The sequence below is a fragment of the Myotis daubentonii genome, chromosome 14 (genome assembly GCF_963259705.1).
Source record: "Myotis daubentonii chromosome 14, mMyoDau2.1, whole genome shotgun sequence".
NCBI lineage: Eukaryota > Metazoa > Chordata > Mammalia > Chiroptera > Vespertilionidae > Myotis > Myotis daubentonii.
The window spans coordinates 35322038-35339844 of record NC_081853.1 but is presented as its reverse complement, the minus strand read 5'-3'; the positions used below and the strand labels follow the sequence as shown (position 1 = coordinate 35339844).

The 17807-nt window shown below is 41.8% G+C and overlaps 1 protein-coding gene across 1 annotated transcript in view; it reads left to right on the top strand.

The window, feature by feature from the left end:
* The window catches only part of LOC132215581 (collagen alpha-4(VI) chain-like), a 101761-nt gene that overhangs the window by 10583 nt on the left and 73371 nt on the right, over window positions 1-17807 (top strand). The window contains exons 2-6 of the mRNA XM_059663999.1: window positions 3777-3864; window positions 6462-7073; window positions 9472-10059; window positions 11007-11639; window positions 15068-15694. Coding sequence (XP_059519982.1) covers window positions 3789-3864; window positions 6462-7073; window positions 9472-10059; window positions 11007-11639; window positions 15068-15694 — 2536 coding nt within the window. The 5' untranslated portion in view covers window positions 3777-3788. The remainder of the gene's footprint in view (window positions 1-3776; window positions 3865-6461; window positions 7074-9471; window positions 10060-11006; window positions 11640-15067; window positions 15695-17807) is intronic.

The window sequence follows — 17807 nt, the reverse complement described above, 5'->3', positions numbered from 1 at the left end:
AACGTTTGACTTTCCCACTAGATTTCCATAAACAGCTCTGGTGCTTTATTTACAACTAACTAAAAAGAATTTTCATTTTTTATGACATATTGCCTTATACGAATAACTAGGTCATAATGAAATATTAAAATGTAGATACTCTAATTTTTTATTTCATCTAACTTTATTAACCCAAGACTTAAAACAGATGAAGTATACAGTGGTGTGTGGAGCCTGTTTACTGGCCTGTGAAAGCTGACAGTAACTCTGCAAACCAGTTGTTAAATACAGACAGTTTAAAATTATATTACATAAACTTAAAATTAAATAAATTATATTAAAGACAGTGAGTACTCAAAAAGGTTGACAGATAGGATTTTATTGTAGTAATAGTCATAATCAAAATGTATGATTTTATTTTGGATGATTCTTTCTGGCACTGTCAAACTCTCAAGCTCTTTCCTCCCATACTGTCCTTAATCCATTAGAACTGTCTGTTCTTTAAGATTCATGCATCCATTTACTTGCATTTATTTATTTATTTATTTATTTATTTATTTATTTATTTATTTATTTATATTTTTATTGACTTCATAGAGAAAGGGAGAGGGAGAGAGAGATAGAAACATCAATGATGAGAGAGAATCATTGATTTGCTGCCTTTTGCGCACTTCCTACTGGGGATAGAGCCTGCAACCTGGGCATGTGCCCTTGACTGGAATCGAACCTGGGACCTGTCAGTCTGTAGACACTGTCCACTGAGCAAAACCAGCTGGGGCCATTTACTTGCATTTAGATGAAAATTCACTGGGGAATAGGATATTTATACTCTTAAAGTATCTTTGCTCAAATTACTTATATGCCTCCTTGAGGAGGCATTAATGGGAAGTTGATGTAGAAACTGAGGGACAGAGAAATCCAATTATATCACATATGTTTTGGAAAATCACTGGACCAATTCCTTGGGGAATGATTGTAATATAGTGGATGATAGAGTAGGCGTCTCAAATCAGCATCAAGCTCTCTGAATCATCACATAAACCTTGAGAGGTAAACTGGCTTGCTGAAATCCACATGGAACAAATGGTCAAGCTGAAACAGAATCAAGGCCTGTGGGCTCCCTCTGAAGTCGTGACTTCTCCCGGTATTTTCTGTTGGCATGGAAAAAAATAGATGTGTATCTGTGAGTCACCCTTAAGGAGTAAATTAAGCCTGCACAGTAGAAATGTGTCTTCAGGGAAACAGGGTGACTACACGTACACATTCTGAAAAGAGGATCTCAAATGTTGGGTGGGTGGCTGCTATTTCTGAGCATCATGATATCATTTTCATACAATATTCTGCTTAAAAGGCCCAAGATTTAAAAGTGATTTAGATACTGAAATTCTTGCTTAAATTCTTTGATATGTTTAAAGAATGATCCTTAAAGTTTACTGAATTTCTTATCATTTCTGGTATGTAAAATTTCTCTCCCCAAGTAGGTTGTTCAGTTCTGTAAACACAGAGTTTGTAATTCCATTCTCTGGAGCACCAACTACAGAGTTTTAGACATAAAACTGCTCTTCGAAGACCTAGTTGGTGGATAAAGGAACTTAGGTCTTGAGCTCATACTCTTACCCCAGGGTAAATTGCTCACAGGTCTTCATTTTACATGAAGTGGACACAGGGAAGTTAATGACAGTCTGGACTTAACAGATTTCCATTGAAGAGTTTGAAGGAGATGTTTTGAGGTCCAGGCATGCACCCTGGACCTATAGTCAGGTTCCCTGGGACAGCAGCTGACAGTGAATGGCTATGTAGCTCTAGTATGTTACTTACCTTTTGGGATCTGATTTCTTCATTTCCATCAATGAAATGAGCAGAGTAAGATTTGCTCTGCTGGCCATTCCCAGATTCGAGATGAGGAACATGGAGATATTAGCATAGTAGTTTACAAACAGCAATCAATTAAAAGTGAAAACCACACGAATTAAATAAAAACATGAATCAAAACAAAGTACTTTATTAATACGCAATGCAAAGTATCAGTGCTCCTCTATTTCTTAGATTCTGGGTTTCAAATTAAGGGGAATACTTTTTTTTTAAATTTTACATAGTGGGTTTTTAAGAAGATGTTTTCTATTTAAAACAAACACAGGGTGCTCTATATCCAGGCAGGAGTAAAGTGTTTTACAATAACGAACTCAATCCCAATGACAAGATTCTGAGGTAGATGCTATTATTGCCCTCATTTTACAAATGGGAAAACTGAGGCACAGATGCAAAGCAACTTGCTCAAGATTAACGATTAAGTAGTGGATCTCGGACAGAAACCTGGGCAGTCTATCTCCAAGATTACTTTCTTTAAAAAAATATATATATTTTATTGATTTTTTACAGAGAGGAAGGGAGAGGGATAGAGAATTAGAAACATCAATGAGAGAGAACCATCAATTTGCTGCCTCCTGCACACCCCCTACTGGGGATGTGCCTGCAACCAAGGTACATGCTCTTGACTGGAATCGAACCTGAGATCCCTAAGTCCGCAGGCCAACACTCTATCCTTTGAGCCAAACCAATTAGGGCCAAGATTACTTACTTTTGTTCCTGCACTTTGCTGAAGATGGCTGTGGGGTTGCCTGGCTACGAAGATAAAGATGAGGTGTTCCCTATTCTAGTTGGAACAGCTCATTCAATTGCCATGTTGTTCTCATTTGTAAACCATACACTTTCTTAGAATCAAAAAAATAGACATGGAATTGGGAGTGGATGGTTTCTATGGGGCCTTTGGAACTGGCTCCAAGTTTAGGAGAGGGAAGTCTGATGTTCTGCTCCTTCTGGGAACATGTGAAGTATTTTGAGGCTAGCCTGATTTTATCAGGCAGATGTGCTCCTGAGAGATTTGAATATTTCTTCATGCCACAAATGTTTATCAGGTCATCCAGTGCTTGTATAAAAATACCAGCAAAATCATCCAGAAATGTTTATGTTCTAGCAAATAAATTCACTGTGGGAAACAAGTTCTACCCAGGCCCTATATGCTTTCTCCTTTTATAGTCATATCTGGACAACTTTTAACGGGGAAGTAAGTCTGAGATATACACTCAGTGTTTACAAGATTCTTACTGAGTTGGGTCAGCAAGAAACAGTGTGACAATATTTCCTTTATTTTTATATTTTTGTCTTTTCTTTTAATTGAATTTAGTGGGGAGACATTGGTTTGCAAAATCATACAGTTTTCAAGTATACAAATCAATAAAACATCATCTGCACGCTTCATCATGCACCCATCACTCCAAGCAGAGGCTCTTCCCATCCCCATCCCCACCCCCTTCTTGCCCACCTCCACCGACTATATATTCATCTTCTTTATCTGGTCCTGCAGCCCGCTCCCCTCTGACAGCTGTCAGACTGTTCCATGTACCCATTCCTCTGGACCTATTTTGTTCGTCAGTTTATTTTGTTCATTAGAGTCCACATATAAGTGAGATCATGTGGTATTTATCTTTTTCTGATTGGCTTATTTCACTTAGCATAAAAATCTCCAGGTCCATCCATGCTGTTGCAAAAGGTAAGATTTCCTTTTTTTTTCTTTTTAAATGGCTGAGTAGTGTTCCACTGTGTAAATGTCCTTCTTTATTTTTATAAAACTTTCATCTAGGGATAGACAGTTGGGCTTTAAAAAAAATCAACTTAAAAAATAAAAAAATTAAAAAAAGAATATCAACTTTATTGACATATAATTAACATACAGTACGATGCATCCATTTTAAGTGTATGAAGACAATGTTAATTATGAGGTTTCTTTTTCTCTCTAGGAAATATCTAGAATGGAGACTTGGAAGATGTTCTGGGTGACCATCTTTCTTGCAGCTAGCTTTGGCTTCATCAACTCACAGAGAATTGGTAATACAGCAGATTCTTAAGCCAACACGATGACCTTGCCAGGAACACAGTGGTAGTGACAATCTTAAAAGAAAATATTTCAGGACCTTCATAATTAATAAAAGGGAATTGGTTCTTTAAAAAGAACTTAGAATCTGGAAACTTTTAATGAACAATGCCCCCCCCCCCCCTTTTTCTTCAGAGCTTAATTTCAAATGACAAAAAAATAGATATTAAAAATACTATACTTTTGAATGAATTACCAGGCTCTGAAAAGCTTTTATAAACATGAGCCTACTCTATTGATTCTGTATTTTGCTTTGTCTCCTTTGGCAGAGCTATTCCCAGGGGTAATTGTCATCACAAGATGGAGAACTTCACCAAATGCTAGGGACACCTCTGAATTCTTTTGCAGTCATTTTAACAGATTGTTGGAACTTCTCAAGATGAAAGTCTCATCAAGAGAAGAATGCTTCAGTAGTCTGAAGCCCCACTGAGACAATATTGAGTTTTAATATTCATGTATAGTTACGCAGACTGTTATTTGTTAGAAAAAGGACACAAGGCTCTCTAAATTTCCCCTTCAGCTCTGACTCCCCTCACTTGTAAACAGAAACTGTGAGTCAGTCTTTTCATGTTTCAAATACCTTCTCAAATGACACCTGCCTTCTCAATAGTCATGATTTCCCTTGGCTGTATGACCAGGATTAGGCAAAATTCCAAGAGGCGGTGGTATTCAGACTCTAGAAGTAATAAATAAATTTAAAGTTTCTGAGTTCAGCAACCTTCCCAGCCTTCTCTGTCTAAACTCTCATGTGGTCTTTGCCTTTCTGTAATGTGGACTTTTAATTTAATCTTCCTTATGGCAGTCCAGGCTTTCCAATGCTGGCTCTTTGAATGGATTTTCATGGGTTCCTTTGCCTTTCTAGGTCTTATTTTCCTTATCTGGGAGATGGATAAATTCTATACTTGCACTATTCCGTTCAGTGCCTGCTAGACACATGACTATTTAAATGAAAATAAATTAAAAGTTGATAATAAAATTTAAAATTTTCTTTCTTAGTTGTACTAGCTACATTTCAAGTGCTCAATAGGCACATGTGCCCAGTGGCTACAGTATTGCACTGCATAGTCTCATGGAAATATTTCCAGCTCTAAAATTTTCCGATTCCTTAGTTGGTTTCATTAATGTTCAGTATGTCTTCTCCTCCCCTCTTTCTGTCACTCCCTTTCGTTTCCCCAAATATTCCCTTCTTCAAGTATTTTTTGGGTGATTTCTCTATGCTAGACACCTGAGAGGTGGACAAACAAAAGATATGGTGTCCGTTCCCACGGAGCTCAGTCTAGTTGGTGAGATTGCCATTAATTAAATAAGTACACTAATGAATGTTATGTTACAAACTAAGATAAAAAACCCACGATTCTATGGGAATTTACCAGAAATCAAAGAAAAAAAGGATGAAAGAAAGAAGAAAAAGAAAGTTGCCAGGGGGAAGTGGGAGCATGGAAAGTTTCCCCCTCCTCAAACCCCCTTCCATCTGGCAATCATCAGTTTCTCCTCTGTATGTATGAGTTTATTTATTTATTTATTTATTTTTTTAACTCCATACATAAGTGAAATTACATGGTATTTGTCTTTTTTGGTCTTACTTAGCATACTACCCTCTAGGTCCATCCATGTTGCAAATGGTAAGATTTCATATTTTTTATGGCTGAGTAAGAGTCCTTGAGTATATGTACCACATCTTCTTTATTCATTTGTCCATGCTTTTAAAAATAATGCTGCAATGAGCATAGGTGTGCATATACCTTTTTGAATTAGTATTTTAGATTTCTCTGGATAAATACCCAGAAGTGGAATTGCTGGGTCATAACAGCAGTTCTATTTTTAATTTTTTAAGAAACTGGCATACTGGGATTGCACCAATTTACAATCCCACCAACAGTTGTTGCTTGTTGATTTATTGACAGTAGCCATTCTGACAGTTGTGAGGTGATATTTCATCATGTGTTTAATTTGCATTTCCCTGTTGATTAGTGACCCTGACCACCTTTTCATATGTCTATTGGCCATCTGTATGTCCTCTTTAGAGAAGTGTCTATTCAGGTCCTTTGCCCATTTTTCAATTGGAATGTTTGTTTCTTGGTGTTAAGTTGTATGAGTTCCTTATGTATTATTGGATATTAACCCCTTATTAGATGTGTCATTGGTGATTATCTTATCCCATTCAGCAGGCTGTCTTTTCATTTTGTTGATGGTTTCTTGTGCTGTGCAAAAACTACGTAGTTTGATGTAGTCCCATTTGTTTACTTCTTTTATTTCCCCGTTTTCCTATATTAAGTTTATGGGATGAATGGAAGGCCATGGTTAAGGATCTAATTGCAGGGTCCAATGTCTGTTAGAATGGAACGGAGGGTGGCAGGTGAACAGGGTAGATGATGGCCATGAGAAAGCAAAGATGATCATGCGCTTAGGCCGCATGCATATTAGTTCTCACCAAAGAGCCGTGCAGGCTGATCCGTGGGTTGTAAAGGCAGTAACTTGGGAGAGATGCATTTACAGCCAGTAGCTGCCAGTTTGGTAATGTTTTTTATCTTAACTTGACTCTCTTCGCCAGTCTGCAGCCAGGCCTCTGTGGGAGATGTCGTGTTTCTAGTAGACGCAAGCATCAACCCCCAAAATACCCGCCACGTGCGGAACTTCTTGAACACCATGGTGAATGGCTTCAATGTCAGCAGAGAGACCATCCGCGTGGGGCTGGCCCAGTACAGCGATGCACCCCATTCCGAGTTCCTGCTCTCCACGTACCACCACAAAAGCGAGGTGTTGAGACACATTCGGAAGTTTCAGTTAAAACCTGGGCGCCCTGGGGGCACCAAGCTGGGCCTGGCCCTGCAGTTCCTTATAGATCACCACTTCCAGGAAGTCGCCGGGAGCCGGGCAAGGGAGGGCGTGCCTCAGGTCGCCGTGGTGCTCAGCAGCCGCCCCTCCGAGGACCCTGTGCGGGAGCCTGCGGAGGCATTCAGGGGGGCAGGCATCCTGCTTTATGCCATCGGCGGCCGAGGGGCAGCTGTGGCCGCGCTCAGGGAGATTGCCAGCAGTCCGGCGGAGAAGTTTGCCTCTTTCCTCCCCAACTTCTCCGCTCTGGGCGGCCTCACCCCCAAGCTGCTGAAGGATCTCTGTGACACTCTGGTAAAGGCAGCTCAACCTGTTGACCGCGTCTCTCCAGGTACAAAGGCCTTTCCCTTCTTATTTCTGATCTCTAAGTCACAGAACTCAAGGCTTTATCTCTTAGTCATCCCGTGCACGGTCCTGATTTTCCATATTTGTGCATATTTGCTTTTAATATTAAAATGTTGCTAAATCATCTGCACTCTATGCTCTTCTCCAATCATGGACTTAAACTTATCAATTCCCCTTTTTTTTTTTTACATTCTGTGGGCTTTATGCTGGTTCTATATAGACATGTAGTATAAGTCCATTTTTGATGAAAGAAATATTTGTTTCTTTGGTGTTGTTATTCCTAGGTTAATTTACCCATAGTGCCTGGATGGGGGGCAGAGAAGGGAGAGGGGCATAGGCCCCCCACCCCCTTCCCTCCCAAGGAGGCTGGCTTATTTCACTGCCAGGAAGCTGGCTTGTTTTGCTGTGAGTGTGTTGTAATGTACTGGTTAAGAGAATGAATTTAGGGGAAAGAAAGATATGGGTTCCAACCCCAATTCTCCACTTTCTAAATGTGTCATCTTGAACATGTTACTTTATCTCTCTGAATCTGTAAATTTTCTTTCTAGGGTGGTAGTATCTGCCTCAGAGAGTTGTTGAAATAATTAAAGTTATGCAGGTAAAGTGCTTATCATAGTGCTTAGTCCATCAGAGATGCCCATATGCATTAGAGTCATTACCTGTGGTGATATACTTGTCATCAACTTTGAACTTCTATTGGTGCTGATGGGGCATAAACTGGTAAACATTCGTTATAAATTAATCGCTAAACTCTGTACGAAAGCACAGAACTTTGAACAGAGAAAGAGCGGATCGCTTGTGGATTCCCTCAAAATCCACCAGAGGATAGAGCCTTCATTACTTATTCTTTATTTTGATATTTTTAGAAAGGGTGGGTGAATTGGAGGAAGTGCTAAAACTTTTGAACCATTTGATGCCACAGGTAGGTGGTAGTAATATTGCTCTTGGACAGCCACGTTGTATATCTTACTTTTGCATAGTACTTCCAGGTGTATGAAGAGGTTTTACATACATAGTAATAACTAGTCTGCTTGGCACTATGTAGTTTTCAAAACTTTTTTGCATTGCCCATCTGACTGGCACATAGATACATAATACAGGGCAATTAGTATTTGATTTTACATAGTTACATAAGGCAGTTAGTATTATTATTTGCATTTTAAAAAATATATTTTATTGATTTTTTACAGAGAGGAAGGGAGAGGGATAGAGAGTTAGAATCATCGATGGGAGAGAAACATCAATCAGCTGCCTCCTGCACACCTCCTACTAGGGATGTGCCAGCCACCAACGTAATGCCCTTGGCTGGAATCGAACCCGGGACCCCTCAGTCCTCAGGCCGATGCTCTATCCAACGAGCCAAACCGGTCAGGGCTATTATTTGCATTTTTCATGTGAGGAAACTGAAGCCAAGGTAACATTACTGGTGGCAGAGCTAGGACTTGATCCCAAGTCTTTCAGAGCAGATCCATTTCAATAGAAAGGTGTCTGAGATTGTGTTCATTGGGAACAGAGCCTCAGGCAAGGACTCGAATGCACATTATTTGTTATGGAAGAGCTCCCAAAGCAGGTTGGTAAGGATGTAGGACAGAGAAGCAGAGGAAAGAAAGGAAGGGTATGATCTTAGGCAAAAGTTCCACAGAGAGTAGTTTTAGCCTGATCCTACAGGAGAACTCAGGCTTGTCTTGACCCAAGGCAAGGAGCTAGACTTTGTAGGCAAAGCCACTCCAGTAGCTGAAAGATCCTTCAAAGAGCAGGGTATAGAAATAGTAAAAAGGGATCTGAAAGGACCCGGGCAGAACACTGATCTTCTCTGCTACAGTAGGTTATCTTATTTCATCCTCAAAACAATCCCATGAGATTGTGAGGGCTGGTGGAAATATTTCAGTGCTGTAGAGAGAGAATTGAGTGTCATAGAGGTAAGTGATAACAGGCCACAGGGCTGCTAAGTGGTAGAGCGACAATGCAATGTATCCTAGAACCTGGGATACATTCCAGCTTTCTGACCTGTTGGTGCCAGCAAATTCCTAGAAATGAAATTTATTCCCCCTGGAGAGAGTACAGCCCCCTTCTCAGCATGCTGCTACATTTATAGAAGCGTTTTTCCTCTTAATGAGAGTTAAGGATTGTCCAAGTGGATTTCAAGGTCGGAGGCATCAGCAGAGCATGCCAGAAGCCCCAGAAGATGGCGGAGTGGAGGGAAGGAAAGGCACAGGGGATGTTGTTGGTCTTCTGAGCACAGCGTCATGTGCGGTGTCTGAGGACCATTGAGCACAGGTGGCTTGGCATTGCTCTCCCTTTCTGTATCCCATTTGGCTCCATGGGTTCTAAGCATTTCGAGTGAAGGTCCACAGACCCCATCCCTTCTGTCCTCTCTGTTGCAGCTTGCGGAGACGCGGTCCGGGCGGATATTGTCTTTCTAGTAGACAGCTCAACCAGCATCGGACCCCAGAACTTCCAGAAAGTAAAGAACTTCCTTCACTCTGTCGTCTTGGGACTTGACATCAGCAGTGACCAGGTCCGAGTGGGCCTCGCTCAGTATAATGACAACATCTACCCAGCCTTTCGGCTGAACCAGTACCCTCAGAAGAGTGTGGTCCTGGAGCATATCCAGAATCTGCCCTACCGGACAGGAGCCACCAACACAGGGGCCGCCCTGGAGTTTATCAGGACCAACTATCTGACTGAGGCAGCTGGCAGCCGGGCCAAGGACACGGTTCCTCAGATAGTTATCCTGGTGACAGACGGGGAGTCCAATGACGAAGTCCAGGAAGCAGCTGACAGGTTGAAAGAAGACGGTGTTGTTATGTATGTGGTAGGCATCAACGTGCAGGATGTCCAGGAGTTGCAAAAAATGGCCAGTGAGCCATTTGAGAAGTTCCTCTTTAACACGGAAAACTTCAACATCCTGCAGGATGTCTCGGGAGGCATTCTTCAGTCGCTGTGCTCAGCAGCGGAGGGTACAAAAAAAGGTAAGAAGCTGTGTCGAACCCAACATTCCAATCAGGATGCCTAAGTACAACACGAGCTGCGATGCACTGAGCACAGTGTAGGAGCTGTCCGCCATCCCTGGAGAACCTGGGGACATTTCCTGAATGAACCTCTGAGCTGGGGAGTGAAGGATGAATGAAGTTCTCATGTGTAGTGAAGAACACCCTGTCATGTTGATAAGAGGACATAGCATGGATTTGGAAGTCCAGAAGATATGTTTAAAATTTTTTTTAAAAAAATGTTTTCTTTTAAAATTGATGTTTAGAGAGAGAGAGGGAGGGAGAGAGAGAGAGAGAGAAAAAAAAAATCGATCGGCTGCTTCCTGCATGTTCCCCACTGGAGTTCAAGCCCACAACCGAAACCTGGGCATGTGCCCTGACCTGGAATCAAACTAGGGACTTATTGGTGCATGGGTTGATGCCCAACCACTGAGCTACACCGGCCAGGCCAGAAGACATGTTTTTTTTTTTTAATACAGTCTTTGCTACTTTCTAGTTATGTGAGCATGGACAAGCAGTTAAACTTCACTTTAGTTCTCTCATCTGAACAACATAAACTATCAGCAGGATGGTTTATGAGGATTAAGTCAGATAAAGTACATAAAAATCTCTGGCACTAAGTAACTGCTCAGTATGTGTTAACTTCCCTTGTCTCCTCCATTGGTGGAAAAAGAAACATTGAAAGGTACTTTAATCTAATGGAGCAGACAACACAGGCAGCAGGAGTATCAGAGGGAGAGGGCCTCGAGGCAGTGTCACGTGGAGGAGGTGGAAGTACAATATGTACAGTGTTACATATATAGAGTACTTCTTCCTCTTACGTACCCCTCCCTCACAAAATCACCCTTGTATTCCATTTCCATGGTATCTTGATTTGATTGACTTTCTCTTCGGTGTCTTTCCCTCCCCCTTTCTCTCTCCTTTTCCAGAATTCACCCAGGCCTATGCAGATGTGGTCTTTCTTGCCGACACCTCACAGAACACTTCACAGGCCAGTTTCCAGTGGATGCGCAATTTCATCTCCAAAGTGGTTAAAATGCTAGATGTTGGCAGGAACAAGTACCAGATTGGGCTGGCTCAGTATGGTAGTCAAGGCCACACTGAGTTTTTGCTCAATACCTACCAGAGCCAGGATGAGGTGACTGCTCACATCCATGAACACTTTGTCGTCCGGGGAGGCTCCAGGAGGACAGGCAAAGCTCTGCGATACCTCCATCAGACATTCTTCCAGGAGGCAGCGGGGAGCCGCTTTCTCCAGGGCGTCCCCCAGTATGCAGTGGTCATTACCTCAGGCAAATCGGAGGATGAGGTCTGGGATGCCGCACAGACACTGAGGGAGAAAGGTGTGAAAGTCATGTCTGTGGGTGTACAGGACTTTGACAGAAGAGAACTGGAGGGGATGGGGACCCCACCCCTTGTCTATGAGATGCAAAGTCAAGATGGAGTCAGACAGGTGATACAAGACGTGAATATGGTGATCCAAGGGATTGGGCGGTCCGAGGTCAGGACAGAGGCCGAGAAGGAGACTACAGTAACAGAGGCCGAGAAGGACACTACAGTAGGTAAGGTTTGGTCTCTAGGTATGTGAGCTACTGGGAAGTCTCAGCATAACAGGAAAGTCTGGGGGAAAGGGCAGAGATGGGGGATACTCTGGATTCCTCAGCACCGGGAAACAGGCACTGGTAGATGGGAAAGAGGAGAGGGCTTGGAGCGGCATCAGGCACAAACCTTGTATTAGTTAACTGTAGTCAAAATGATGCTGCATAACAAGTCATCCAAAAAGGCAGTGACTGAAAAGAATTATTTATTTTCACAGATCTGCCAGGGGTCAGGTCTTTGAGTTCAATTAAATGGCTTTGCTAATCTTGCCTTGGCTTATTCACAGATTTGGGATTTGGGAATGAGAGTTGGCTGGTCTCCGTTTGACTCTGCTCCATGGCTTTCTCCCATCTTCCTCCCTCGATCATTAGGCTATTCTAGGCATCTTCTTCCCATGATAACTTTAAAGGTTCAAGAGAGAAAATGCAATTGCATAAGCACTTTTGAGACCTCGGCTTCATCATCTGCTAACATTCCATTGGCCAAAATAAGTCACATGGCCATGTCATCATCCATGGAGAGAAAAAGTATATTTCCACCATGGACATGAGATGTAGGGAGTAAATATTTCTGTACTATAACCCTTTTCCAGAAGGAGCATTCAGGCTTCTCACCAGAGATTAAATACAATCCTTTCTTAGGTTGGCATTCAAAATGCTTAAGGGAGATGCTATAGGCATTTTGGGTGGGACAATTCATAATGTAGGACTGTCCTTTGCATTGCTAGAAGTTTTATTTGTTTTAAAAAATATGTTTTTATTGATTCCAGAGAGAGCACAGGAGAGGGGGAGAGAGATAGAAACATCAATGATGAGAAAGAATCATTGATTAGCTGCCCGCTGCACGCCCCTCACTGGGGATAGAGCCTGCAATCAGGCATGTACTCTGACTGGGAATTGAACCGCATCCTCCTGGTTCATAGGTCGAGGCACAACCACTGAGCAACACTGGCCAGGCTTGTTAGAGGTTTAACATCCCTGGTTCCTGCCAGTAGCACCCGTGAATCTTATGACAATCCCAAATACCACTATATATTTCCAAATGTTGTCTGGGAATGGGTACCACTGTTGGTTGAGGACCACTGAGACTTATCTTTTATACATTCTAACCACTAGCCAAGCTGAACTACCCACCGTTTGCTGTGTATGTCTCATGTTTTCTCACCTCTGTCTCTGCCCTGAATACACTGTACCGTCAGCCTGGAACACGTCATCTTTCAGTTCTTAAGTTACCTTCTTTGTGGAGCACCCCCACAACTAAAAGCTTGGTGTGGCTTCTAGTGTATCCCCACAACTAGAAGCAATCAATCCCCACTTTCTCTGAATTATCATAGCTCTGCCTAGACCAGGGGTGGGCAAACTTTTTGACTCGAGGGCCACAATGGGTTCTTAAACTGGACCGGAGGGCCGGAACAAAAGCATGGATGGAGTGTTTGTGTGAACTAATACATGTTAACACTGCTGCTGGTGAAGGAGCGGAGGGGAGAGCAAGAGAACCCTCCGCTCTTTCGGCTCCGCGGGCCGGATAGAACAGCCGAACGGGCCGAATCCGGCCCGCGGGCCATAGTTTGCCCACGGCTGGCCTAGACCTCTCCACATCTCAAACCTGAGGGTCCTTGGAATTTTATAGGCAGAAAAGACAAACGTATGTGAGACGAGAAGAGGAAGATCCAAATAGAGCTAATAAAGAACTGACAAGTACCTATGGACACTCTGTGAAGTAGGAATAGAACAAAGGAGGGTGTGGTGGAGAACCTGGAGGAATTGTGTTGGTCCCTCAATAATGGGTGTGATTTTAATATACAAGGAGAAGGGAGGAGGGTACTCTTGGTGAGGGGAAGAACATGAAAAAGGGTGTGGAAGTGGGAATGGGCTGGATGAATGCGGAAGAAGGTGAAAAAAATGGAGCCAATTGGGATGGGGGGATTTAGAGGGCGCTAGGGATGAGATTAGATTAGGTAGGGTGGACCCTGATTATGGGGTCCCAAAGGCACTGGAAAGTAGCAGTAGGCTTTTAAGCAGGACAAATGACAGGACTAAAATGGTCTTTAAGAAATCCTTTAGTGTGCAGGCTGAATTGCACATGACACCTCTTACTCAGAAGGACTTTAAGGCTGAGCTGTCACCTGTCCAAATAGAGAGGGAGCCTGGTCTGGCCAGTGGTGGCTCTGATAATGAGGAAAGGGGACTCATCCTCATGACAACCTGAAAGGAGAATAATAGCACTTGGTACCAGCAGGTGAAGGACGGGATGAGTCAAAGATGCTTGGGTTTCCTCAGAAGCTGTTTTAGATTTGGCAAAATCGGGGGCAACATCCTTTTTTAAAATCTAGGATTGATTTTTGGTTCTTTGTAAAAAAGGACCAAAGGGGAAATTTTAGGATACCAAGAAACCAAAGATAATCAAAAGATTATTCTGTTGACCCCATAAGCTCTTCTCCCAATTTTGTTTCATCATATGCAGCTGTCTACACACTGGTTTCAGCCTCCTGTGTATATGGTTTTAGCTCTCTGCTAGGGGGATTTTTATTTTTTCTGACATCCGAGCATATTTGCGCCTTTTTGGTATGTGGACACAGTGTTGGGTTTTGTTTTTTTTTAAATCGTTGTTGTTTGTTTATTTTTATTTATTTATTTTTTTTACAGTAAACACTGCCTTAAATTGTGAAAGAGGTTTGGACTTCTCTTAGAAGGGAGTTTAATGCAATCCTAACGCCAGTACCCCATTTAAGGCAGATTAAAGGGAAGATACTTTTATAGCAAAATAAAATAGCCATTAAGCCCAATTTTTGGACAAAGATTTTTGATGGGAACTTGGGGTATTTCATGTTGAAATAACATGAAATTTATAGAGGAAGCTGTATCTGTTAACAGTCACAATTTACTATTTCCATCTTTTACCAGGACAGAGACAAACCAGGAGGTTTCAGGCCTATAAAAGAGAATTTGACCCAGGGTTTTCTGAAACTCGAAAAATGATGAAAAAACTAGCCAAGCAAGACTCAGATGCTTCTAATGGACTCAATGAATCAAAACATGACCTTAAAGCACTTTCTTGTAGATGCAGAGATATTTACGAAATTTACAAATATTGTGAATACTCTTTCATGTGAAAAATTTGGGGATAGGTATGAACCCTGTAATGTTCTTTGACCATCATACCAAATGATGGTCATAAAGCCTTCCACTAAATTCTAAAATGTATCAGTATAAGTTAGAATAATACATATTATTATGATTTTAGTACTAAATATTACAGTATATAAAAATAAGTATATAAATATGATGGTATATAAAATATAGCATGACTTGTATATACAAAATGAATGCTGTCTTTCTTATTCTGTTCTCGTGCCTAAAACCCTTCTTTTTGTTTTTGTTTTTGTCTATAGCATGTCCCACTGCTATCCCTGCTGACTTAGTATTCCTCATTGAGGAATTTAGCAGGGATCGGCAATCTAATTTCCAACAAGTTGTCAATTTCTTAAAGACCACCGTCCTCTCTCTAAGCGTTTTTCCCGATGTGAGAATTGGCTTGGTCTTTTACGGTGAGAAGCCACGACTTGAGTTTTCACTGGATACATTTCAGACTCCAGCCAAAATCTTGGAACATTTGGACAAATTAACCTCCCGGGGGCAGAGAGGAAGGACCAAGACTGGTGCTGCTTTGGATTTCCTAAGGAATGAGGTTTTCATTCCGGAGAAGGGCAGCCGGTCCAAGCAAGGTGTGCAGCAGATAGCTGTGGTCATCACGGAAGGCTTCTCCCAAGACAATGTGTCCAGACCGGCTTCTCTCCTGCGCAGGGCAGGGGTTACCGTCTATGCTGTGGGCACCCAGCTTGCCTCCAAGAGTGAGGACCTGGAGAAGATAGCATCATATCCCCCTTGGAAGCACGCCATCCCTCTGGAATCCTTTTTGCAACTCTCCATTGTGGGAAGCAAGATTAAAAACAAGCTCTGCCCTCAGACGGTGGGCGGAAGAGTTTCCGTTACTGGGATGGGCTATGCCGTGCAAGAAGGTAGGAGGACCTTTTCCAAATTTTATCTATACTAATAAAGAGCTAATATGCTAATGGTTGATACGCCGTAACGGGTAATGACCAGATCATTAGCATATTAGCTGGGGCATTGCTCCGGAGACAGGGTGGAAGTGGGGAGGTGCCCAGAGAAGGCGGAACCAGCCAGAGGTGACTGAGGGCGGGGCTTGAAGTGCACTGGAGCTCTGTGTGGACAGGTTTGGGTGTCAAGGCAGGGCTGCAGGTGGGTGGGCAGTGCCGTGTGATTTTGAATCACAGGCTGGGCTCCAAATACACACACACACACACACACACACACACACACACACACACATATATTCTGCTTGCTCTATGCATCCACTCATTTCCTCTCCTATCCCTCACCCCAACCCCTCACCCCATTCAAGAAAAGATTTTGGAGTCAATTTATTAAAATACTGAAAGACAAAACTTATAAAGTTAAAATGATTCCATCTTCATTCCTAACAGTGCAGAAGAATGTGAAGTAAATAGTGAACATCCCTCCCTCTTTCTATCTTACCCCTCATCCATTTTAACAGTTAGATGAAACTATATGTATATTTACAGTGGAAGCCATAGGGAATTGAGTATGGATTGACCAAATCTTAAGTCACATAAAGCAGGAAATTATTTATAAAAGGATACAGACATTTTTGAAATTTAAAACTTATAAGTTAAAAAAGAAAAGAAAATCAATTTTCCAAACTTTCGTGTAGGGCCATCGCTTCTTTGAATATGAACCCTACTGATTGGAATTCTGAATATTTCTTCATCAATCACCCAATAGTGTATTTTCTATAGTTTCCATTTTCTTTAAAGTGGGAAGATAACTTAGCTATCTTTGAAGCAATCTGAGCACAGAAATACTTATTGATTTTTATGATCTCAGAAATCCAATCTTTTATGGTGCTATCTAGTATATCAACAATTTCTTTGATAACAACTGGCCTTTATTGGCTTTCTAAGCAGTAAACCTGGTTTTCATAGTTGCAATAAACCTTTTATTCATACTCATATTCTACTGATTGCACAATATTTGATTTGTTGTGTAATTATAATAACAAAACTGCCATAAACAGGGCAGGGACAAACCCATATTGCTCTTAGTAGGCTTATTCTTCCACTAAGCAGAGCAGAACTGTGTAGTGTTCAACTGGGAGCTTCCAGGCGGAAGGCACTCAGAGCATGTGGGACTATCGCTCATGTGTTGCAGAGGGAAGGGAGAATGTCAATTATCTGGGGAGTCATGTAGGAGGAGGTTAGTTAGGAGACCTCCTATTGTATATGCAGTTAAAAAAAACACAACCACCAGAAAAAACATAGCAGTGAAGTATGTGCACCTTGGGGTCAAATTGCCTGAATTAAAAAAAAAATTAATTGATTTCAGAGAGGAAGGGAAAGGGAGAGAGAGATAGCATCAATAACGAGAGAGAACCATTGATCGGCTGCCTCCTGTACGTCCTCCACTGGGGATCGAGCTCGCAACGGGGGCATGTACCCTGATGGGGAATCGAACTGTGACCTTCTGGTTCATGGGTTGATGCTCAACCACTGAGCAACACTGGCTAGGCAAGTTACCTGAATTTTAAATCCCAAATTTCCTACTTACTGGCTGCTATAAATATCGTTTTGTTTGTCTGTCTACTTGTCTATTTTTGTCCACCCATGGTCGTATTTCTTAGCTTCCAATCAGAATGATGGAAAGAAGATAACAACTTGAAATGTAGATAATTAACTTAAAAATGCAACGTTGTGATGATATCTTTAGGGGAAAATGACTGAGCTGTTCTTTTTTTTTTTTTTTAAAGCAATTTTTTCGATTACTTGTACTAAGGTCTAGAGATTTAAAATAAGCAAATTCCCATCTTTTTCTTTGGCCTGTATATTTAGTCCCTTTCTCTGTCCTGGGAATAAGGAACAAAATCATTAACTATGAATTTCACTTCCTTGTGCATCCCTTGCCTCTATTCCATAGGGAAGGAGAGAAGTCTCCCTCTCTCTCCTTCTGTTGTACAAAAAGTATAAAGACTTGAGGGTTGATTTACTTCCCAGACTGCACAGCAGCTAAAGAGAATCAGGAAAATCAGCTCAATTT